Consider the following 9,035-nt stretch of genomic DNA (forward strand, 5'->3'; position numbering starts at 1 on the left):
AAAACAATTGTCCATAAAGAATGCTATCTGGAGGCTAAATGAAGTTCAAGGAGTTGAACCAGAGATATCTGTGGACAAAAAAGATTTTTCACCAATGTTATTGGGGGAGGCAGTCATTTTTTTTCAGTCCAGCAACAGCCCATTGAGCCTCAAGGGATACTATTCCCAGAGGGCTTTCCCAGGAAGGCTGCCACTAAGAAGCCCTTGCCCCAAATTTTGGCTCTTAAGTCAGTACAGTACATAGAAATATTCATAAAAGTTAACTTTTTCTTTAAAATTGAATCGCAGAATTGGAAGGAACCATCAGGGTCATCTAGTTCAACCTCCTGCAATGCAGGAATCTTTTGCCCAAGGTGGGGCTCAAACCCACAACCCTAAGATTAAGAGTCTCAACTGAGCTATAGGGATAAAGCATCTTCAAAATGTCACTGTAATCACCAGTTCCAGTTATTGCTGCGAGGCAAGCCACAAGAAATGCTTTGAAAACGAAGCATTTCAGGATCTGTGATCTGGAAGAGGAATAATTTGCTTCCAACTGGGGAAGCTCAGGAATCTTTCCCAATGCAAATGAATAACTGCAAAAGAGGACATCGCTGTTGTCCACAGTGGCAAAAGATCAATTATTTTCAATTCAATATTTCTCCACCTCAAAGAAAAATTACTTACCAGAATTGTCAACAATACTTCTATCTTGTCACAATGAAGTGACACCCCTCTCCTTTTCATGTACATGCGCGCACACACAACTTCCCATTCAAGGCAAGGTCAATGAATGCTCTGACACACTCTGTTAATCATTTTGCTCCACTGCAGACTGCAGCCATTAAGTCCAATTCTATGAATATTTCTGGATTTTTCAGCAATTGGGGTCCCCCCCCCTCAAACCGTGACTAAGAATTCATAGTCAAAACAAAATAAAATAAAAAATTCCTTCCAGTAGCACCTTAGAGACCAACTAAGTTTGTTCTTGGTATGAGCTTTCGTGTGCATGCACACTTCTTCAGATACCAATTAATAGTATTCATATAAGAATTCATAGTATCCTTGCAACAAAGCTTTTAATATCATGTATAAAAATAGAGTTATTTACATTTGAAATACTGGTTACTACATCATTCGCAAAAGGAACTCCAGAAAGATTGATGCCCGAAGGCGTGAGAGAAGTGGGGGAAACACAGCAGGTTTGGATGTTCCAAATCTCCTAAACCATTATAAAAGTACCACCTTCTTGCACAGCACTTCTTCCGCAGTCTGAAGTGAACAGACTTCCTGTTTCAGGTTAAGGGAACTTCACGCATCTTTGCTGAATGCATCCCACTGAAAGTAATCTGCACAAAAATATTACCACTAGCCTTCGTCCAACAAGAATTTACCAACGACTTTGATCCATGATCTACTTAAGACCTCATACTTGCATAGAAGAAAATTTAGCCCCAACAACTTCATTGAGAATGGATATGGTTCGGCTTAAATTCACCTGATTAACTGCATTTGTGGAGCAGGCTGTAAAGGAGCAACTGGATACTTGCTACCTTTTCATCTTAGGGTTTTTTTGTTTCTTAACATGGCTAAAATGATAGAAGTAGTTATACTATTGCATAGCTGCCAAGAACATAAGATCAAATATATTATAAATTTTGAGTTTTGCACACTACTCTAGAATACCACTTTCCTTTGGCATACAAATAACACTGTTTGGGATTAGCTTGTACAAACTATATTTTTGGTCCATGCTGTTAATGCTAGTAGAGTTGTCCTCCTGTATATCTTCAGTTAGTCAAAAAGGCTTTGGAACAGTTTCTTCAGGTAACGATGCAGAAAAATACTTTTCCAAACCCGCCAGTTTAGCTGAAGCAGAAAATTCAGCAAATTCCCTCTTTCCTTCTTCATTATATTTTTAAGTGCATTTTCCCTTCAAAATGAAAAAGGAGAGGGCTTAAACACTGAGCAGACTTGATTTCTTTGCATCAGTTTGTTTTGGTCCATACAAGTCAGGATGGTTTGTAAGCATATCCAGCAAGAGTATTGCTTACTTTAACTAAGCTGTAGTTCCACATAATCTGTTGGTTGTTGAAAGCTCTTTGGTATCACTTTCTGGTCTTCCTGAAACCACAAATGGCCAGGTCTGAAATTAAAGCAGTATTCAATGTTAGACAGAAAGGCGAAAATATGCAAACAACAAAAATCCTACTGCTATTTCTGTTCCAGCCCCCCTTTGAAGAAAAAACTCAAAAGCATTTTCTTGAAAAGGGTGTTTAAAAGTCACACAGCACCCCTTGAATCACATTAACTTTCTCTTTAAGGTGTCCGGTTCTGCTGGGAGAAAAAGTGCTGAAGGCTTAAAACTTTTCTCACTGCACACTGCTAACTGCAGCTTATACCCCTTGGCAAACACTAACGAACCTCAATCTGGTTTTGTATGCATAACTCTCCACTGCTTTATTCCAAAATAACACAAGGCAAGGCAACCCGGAGGAGTATGTTGGTCCAGCAGAATGCAAGATGCTTTGCCTCCGTTTGTTTTGGTCTGTTGGCCAAGCAAAATGTTTAGGCAGAACGCAAGACTCTCTTTACAAACTTATCTGATGCTTCAAGGTGATTAGGCAAACTTATGCCGCGTGTTAGTGGTATTTTGACTTAACAAGTTCTCTTTTGGTGAAAGCAGAGCCTTGAAATCTGGACATTACACTGTCAGTGTAAGTAGACCACTTGTGACAGCAACTGGAGGGGGGGCTGAAGCCTGCTACCAATTTCTAGTTTACCCCCATTCACAGAACAGAAAGAACCTAGTTGTTAATTTAAACACTCTCCCCTGTCCTTACTTTCTGTAGAACTGACACACATTGGCAAAATATATATTCAATATCATATTACATTCAAGTTCATTAGGTACTGAGGGCGGTGAATCCGAGGAAGGCTGCTGGACCTGATGGCCTCACTGGACAGGTGTTGAGGGGCTGTGCGGTCCAGCTGGCGAGGGTCTTTACTAAGATCTTCAATAAGTCCTTACACCAGTCTATTGTTCCACCCTGCCTGAAGTCGTCAACTATTGTTCCTCTGCCTAAAAAATCCACAATTAGCAGTTTGAATGACTACAGACCGGTTGCACTTACTCCGATTATTATGAAGTGCTTTGAGAGACTGGTACGCAGCCATATTATTTCCTGTCTTCCACCGACATTTGATAGCCACCTGTTTGCCTACAGAGCAAATAGATCCACGGAAGATGCTATCACTACTACTCTCCAGGCTGCTCTGTCCCATCTGGAGCAACCGGGGAGCTATGTGAGGATGCTGTTTATGGATTTCAACTCTGCTTTTAACACTATCCTCCCCCATAGATTGATGTCCAAACTAGAGGTGCTTGGACTTTCTAACTCCATTTGTCTCTGGGTTTTGAACTTTCTGTCAGACTCTCAGAGGGTTAGAGTAGGGTCATGTATGTCCACAGCCCTTAAGCCTTAACATCGGCTCCCCACAGGGTTGTGTGTTGAGTCCCCTGCTCTATACCTCTATATGTATGATTGTACAGCTACCCATCTTAGCAACAAAATCATCAAGTTTGCTGATGACACCACTGTGGTGGGGCTCATTTCCGAGGGGGATGAGTCCGTCTATCAAGACAAGGCGGAGCGGCTCTGTGGTTGGTGCGGAGAAAATAATCTGGTCCTTTATATCGCTAAGACCAAGGAACTGGTAGTGGACTACAGGGAAAAAAGGCGGACATTCAGCCCTTGTATATTGGGGGGAACCGGGTGGAGAGGGTGGCTGCATTCAAGTTTCTGGGTGTTACTATCGAGCAGGGTATGACCTGGAGCGCTAATACCATTGCTCTGGTAAAGAAGGCCCAGCAGAGACTTTATTTCCTCAGACTTTTAAAGAACAATCTGAGTGAGAGACTGCTGGTGTCCTTCTATCGGGGCAGCATAGAGAGCATTCTTACATACTGTATCTGTGCTTGGTTTGCCAGTTGCACAGTCAACCGATAGGAAAATGCTCCAGAAGGTCATAACCACAGCCCGAAAGATTATTGGTCATCCTCTCCCATCTTTGGACAAACTATATAGCTCCCATTGTATCAAAAAAGCAAACAACATTTTATAGGATTCATCTCATCCTGGATATAGTCTGTTTGCATGGTTGCCTTCGGGCAAGAGATACAGAACAATTAAATCAAGAACGAATAGACTAAAAAAACTGTTTTTATAAAAGAGCTATAACTATTTTAAATGCTGTAACCAAGTGATATGATCTTGGGGAGTCGTGATGGATGGTATGTATGTGTATGTGTGGCTGTAAATGTATAAATGTGTATATGTGGCTGTAAATGCGGGATGCAGAAAATTGTAGAGAAACAAGAACTCAGGCCACAAGGGTACAATTGTGTAGAACTGGTGATTTAAATGATTCAAGCTTTTCAAGTCTCTTATGGATAGATTTATTTCTTGAAGTTTATATGCCAGGTGGAGTTAATATGCCAGGACAAGGCCCTGTTTCGGAGATTCTTCATCAGCCAGTAGAGTCTTAACGTCTTAAGTTCAAAGTGTACTAGTTGCTTAAATGCGGGATGGCACTCAATTTCGTTGTACTATGTACAATGACAATAAAGTATCTTATCTTATTTTATTAGGATTTTTTTTCATTGATTTTTAAAAGCATTAATTTATGGAGGTGTATAAGACTGATGCAGCTTGTTCACACATTAGCTTTGTCGCAAATGACTACAACTGTCTCTAAAACAGAGAAGTGGCTCAAGTGAATGGGTCTAGATATGTGAAGCTCAAATTCAAATCCCCATGTGGCTATTAAGCTGATTGTATGGCCTTGAAGAACAAGATGTTTTCGGCCTGATCTAGTTCACATGCTCACTGTAAAGCTAGAACTTGACAGAACTCCTTAGAGGAGGGGCAAGTTATTAATGTACTAAGTGCAATTTAAGCTTCGATGCAGTTTTTTTACACAGATGTATATTTTAAGTGTGTCAGACAGCTTAAGAAATGATAAGAACTTTCATGAGTAAAATCTGCATATGAATAATATTCTGCCAGAAACAGATCCACATTGTCAAATCAAGTATTTTGTTTCAGTATTCTTGGACCTGAGGAATTAATCCTAACCATGTATACTTAGAAGTTCACCATGCATACTTGGGGTTGGTGCATCTTCCCTATGAAAGAAAACCCAAGGAGATTTAGGTTGTGTCCTTTAGAAACCAGTGACCATGTTAGAGGTTTTGTAATTTAGGAACTGCATGGAGAAAAAGAGCAAGAAACCCCTCTCTCAAATTAGGACGATCCAACAAAAATCAACAGTAAGGACAGGACAGGCAAAACTAATTCCTCACCCAATACATAATTTAGTGAATCCATTACCAAAAGAATATGCAGATTATAAATTAAGATAGCAACAGGTGTACCTATTCTGGGACACATTAAAGGACAACCATCACTTCCATGCTCCACTTCTGACCAATCTTGGCCAATGGCCACTGCTGGAAAGAGAAAGCTAAACAAGATGAAGATTCATCATCTCATCCAACGAAGAAATTTTGTTTTTCTATGTGCACACTGAACAGGTTAGCATTTCAGAGCTTTAAAATACTGTGCTTCAGAGACAAGCACAAAAGATATGCTCCACTGCTGTGCTAGTAGACCCACAACTGCTTAAAACCCAGGAAGAGAACTCTCCACAGACAGGTGGGAATCCATAGGCAGAGCTCCTACTGACAACATGGAAAAGGAGCCGGAAGTTCAAGCCTCCCTCGGAATATGATGTAAATCAAGGATGGGGGAACTCTGGTCCTCCAGCCAGTGGTGTCCAGCTGCCATCAGCTCCAGCCAGCACAGCCAACTGTCAAGGATGAGGAGAGCAGGGAACCACAATTTTCTCACCTCAGATTTAAATCAAATCACTGAGATTTTTTTTCATCCACTCAAGCTTACACAAAAACACATGAGTCGCCTTTTGCTGTGTGTTATCAACATGGTTAGTAGGTGATAAAGCTTTTCCAACTCTAAGGCTACTACAGTTCCCGTGTCTGCAGCACAGATGTATATTATTACAACTATTACATTCTTTCTAGCTTGCAGTAATTTGTGTATTCTGAGAGAATGAATGATTCTCAAAAGTTCCATTTGTTGCCTTAGGAAATGACATGGGGTTGCTGCTTAGCCATTAATGTCTACAGGAGTAAACTAACTGCTTCAGTCTGACAAAACAGGAGGCTGATTTTTAAAAACAAATTAGATCTTAATAGGCAGTTATGGATCATATTAACTAATCACCTGTGTCTAGGAAAAAACAAAACAATAATTCCTAAAGTGGCAGGTGCCAGGTTCAAGTTCATATAGGTTGCCCATATAGCTTAAATTCCTGGGACTTTTTGTTCATGATCCCTGTGCGGTATTTAAAATTCAAGAAGCCTGAGCCTGAGGTGCCCGCCTACACGCCACTTCCTGCTCTGCAAACGTTTTTTTATATAAAATATTTTTATACAACTCTTGACACCGAACCATAGATGTGCGAGCCCTGGCATGATTCTGTGGCGACAGAAAAGGCGCGCTCTGCACGTGTTCAGAAGCACCCTTGGTGCCTTCTCACGAGTAGATCTTACCAGGTTGACGGGGTGCACGTAGCCCTTTTCGTAGCGGTCTTCTTGCAGCAGCTGCCGGAGGTGGGCGATGTAGCTGGAGGCGAGGCGCAGCGTGTCCAGCTTGGAGAGCTTCGTGTCCGGGGGCACCCAGGGCAGGCTGGTCTTGAGGCGCGAGAACGCCTTGCTCAGCACGCGCATGCGGGCTCGCTCGCGCGCGTTGGCCGCGTTGCGCTGCGTCTGCTTGCACTCGGCCGCTACCGGGCCGCCGCGACCCGACGCCGGAGGACGCTTCCCGCCGCTGCCGTTGCTTTCCCCCGCCGCGGGCGCTCCTTTGGCTCGCTTCTTCTTGCCGCCACAGCTCGTCTCCGCATCTTCCTCGTCGTCGTCGTCTTCTTCCTCTTCCTCCTCTTCCGCGGCAGAGGAGTTTCCCACCGAAGGGCAGGGCTCGCCTCGGGGACGCCGCTTGGAGCGGGGCGGCCCCGGGTAGTCGAGCTGCAGCCCCCTCAGGTCCATCTCCGGCAGTTCCTCGGCGTCACTCAGGGAGCCCGTAGACATGACCCAGCCCCACACGCCAAAGGGGGGCGGGAAGGAGGAGGAGGAGGAGGAAGGCAGAGCGGCGAGCGGGACCCCGCCGACCAAGGCTCCGCTTCCCACCCCCCGAGAGAAGCTGCTCGACGGCTTGGAGGGGAGTCCGTCTCCTGACAGAACTATATAGATATACAGTATATATATATATGCGCCACAGCGGGGCGAACCATCTGCGTGGGGCAACCGGGGGGAGGCCTCGCGCTCACGTAGCCCAAGTGGCGGCGTGCGGGGGAGACCTGTCCGAGTCACTCCCCCGCCCCTCTAGACCTGGGAGGTTCTGCCTGCCTGGGCGACGCTGCGCTCTAAGGGCGGCGCGCGCTCCATTCAAGAGCGCCCGCCTGGATCGCGGAGGCTTTGGCTGCCTAAGCGTAGGGCGCTGCTGCTGCTGCTCCTCCCCTTGCCGTCGGGGTGGGAGGGGGCGATTTCCAGCCAGTAAAAATCAGCTAATAAGGGACTCTCGAAGGACAGTCAGCATCCTGCCAAAGGAAAGTCCTGCAGATTATGGGAGGATTTTTATTTTATTTTTGCGCGCCCTGGGTACAGCTTCCACTGACTCGGTCCCTGGGCGCCGCTAGGAGAGATTAGTGGCGTTGGGTGGCGCTGCTCGCTAGGCAAAGGGGATCTGAAGTTGGTATGAAACGGGCCCATAAGAAGAGGAGCCCTGCCTGAATCAGGTCAAATCCCTTTCCAGGCCAGCATATGGCTTCCCACGGGGGTCGCCAACCTGATGCCTGCGGGAAGCCTTGGAGCGCATTGCTTTCGAAGGCCAAATTACTTCGATTTAGGCTGGTGGTCTCACTCCCTTTAACTGGCATCCTAATGCGGGCTGCAGCCCTAACTCAAGTACCTGAGAGTAAGTGAAAACAAGGGGACTCCTTAGTAGACATGGATAGAATTGCTCAGCCACTCAAGGTGAAAATGGACTTCTGAGAAATGTGTTCAGAATCGAGATAGTGGCCCCAAACGAGCCTATGCTGAATGGCGAAGTTTCATAATATACCGTAGTAAAAAATGAGTAGGATCGGGTTAAGGAGGGAATTATTATTATTTTTCAAATTTCATGGATATTGTGAACTAACTGAATTCTTAAGAGTTCGAAGGCCGATTTTTTAAAAAGAAAAAAGATCCGATCTTTCATAATTGCCACCTAATGTACACTGAGGCAAACGGATGATCGATATGATCGATTTTGTACCTGCTGCAGATTTTGATTATTTATCTTATTTGTTAGCAACCCCCCACGTTTTTGTTTATAGGTAGGACAGAATCTAGGCGTTGCAATGCTAAAGAGGTTAAATTACTTACTCTAGAGCTGAAAAAATAAGTAACGCCATCCAAGCCTGAGCAGTTTCGTTGGCAGTAGCCCACCTTTTGTTTGTGTCAGATGCCTACGAAGGGCCGCCCCAGCTGAGCATGTTCAGCCAAGTTCCTCTGAAATCCACAGGATTTTTGCCATTATCTGTAGCAGAAAGGGAATGTAGAAAACGAAAATGTAGAAATCGCCCTTTGCCTGGAAGTGAATCCCGATGAAAGCAAATGCACTTACTGTTAAGCAATTCGTATAGAATCGCGATGTTATGGGAAATGGCTACAAACGATTTGCAAATTTACGGTCCGGCGACACAAATGATCGCCTTTTGCTTGTCACACACGTTACTTGGAGGTAAGGCCCGTTCACACCAGGAGTGCTTTGGCAGAACACAGCCCTGTGAAGACACACAGCCTTGTAATATGCCAGAGGATAATAAAATTATGGGTTCACTGAGCATGTGCAGGTTGCTCTTGCTGCACCAGCGAGTAAATACAACCACCCACACAATCTAGGATTTGTTTTAAGGACAGGAGTGTGACTGTC

General features: G+C 44.5%; 1 protein-coding gene across 1 annotated transcript; it reads right to left on the reverse strand.

The window, feature by feature from the left end:
* Nucleotides 1-1,039: 1,039 nt before the first annotated feature.
* Nucleotides 1,040-7,527, reverse strand: MSC (musculin). Its single transcript, XM_033155408.1, is given in 3 exon segments — nt 1,040-2,088; nt 2,090-2,125; nt 6,614-7,527. Coding segments are annotated over 3 exon segments (624 nt in total). The 5' UTR covers nt 7,148-7,527; the 3' UTR covers nt 1,040-2,034.
* Nucleotides 7,528-9,035: the final 1,508 nt, after the last annotated feature.

Source organism: Lacerta agilis, chromosome 7 (genome assembly GCF_009819535.1).
Source record: "Lacerta agilis isolate rLacAgi1 chromosome 7, rLacAgi1.pri, whole genome shotgun sequence".
Lineage (NCBI taxonomy): Eukaryota > Metazoa > Chordata > Lepidosauria > Squamata > Lacertidae > Lacerta > Lacerta agilis.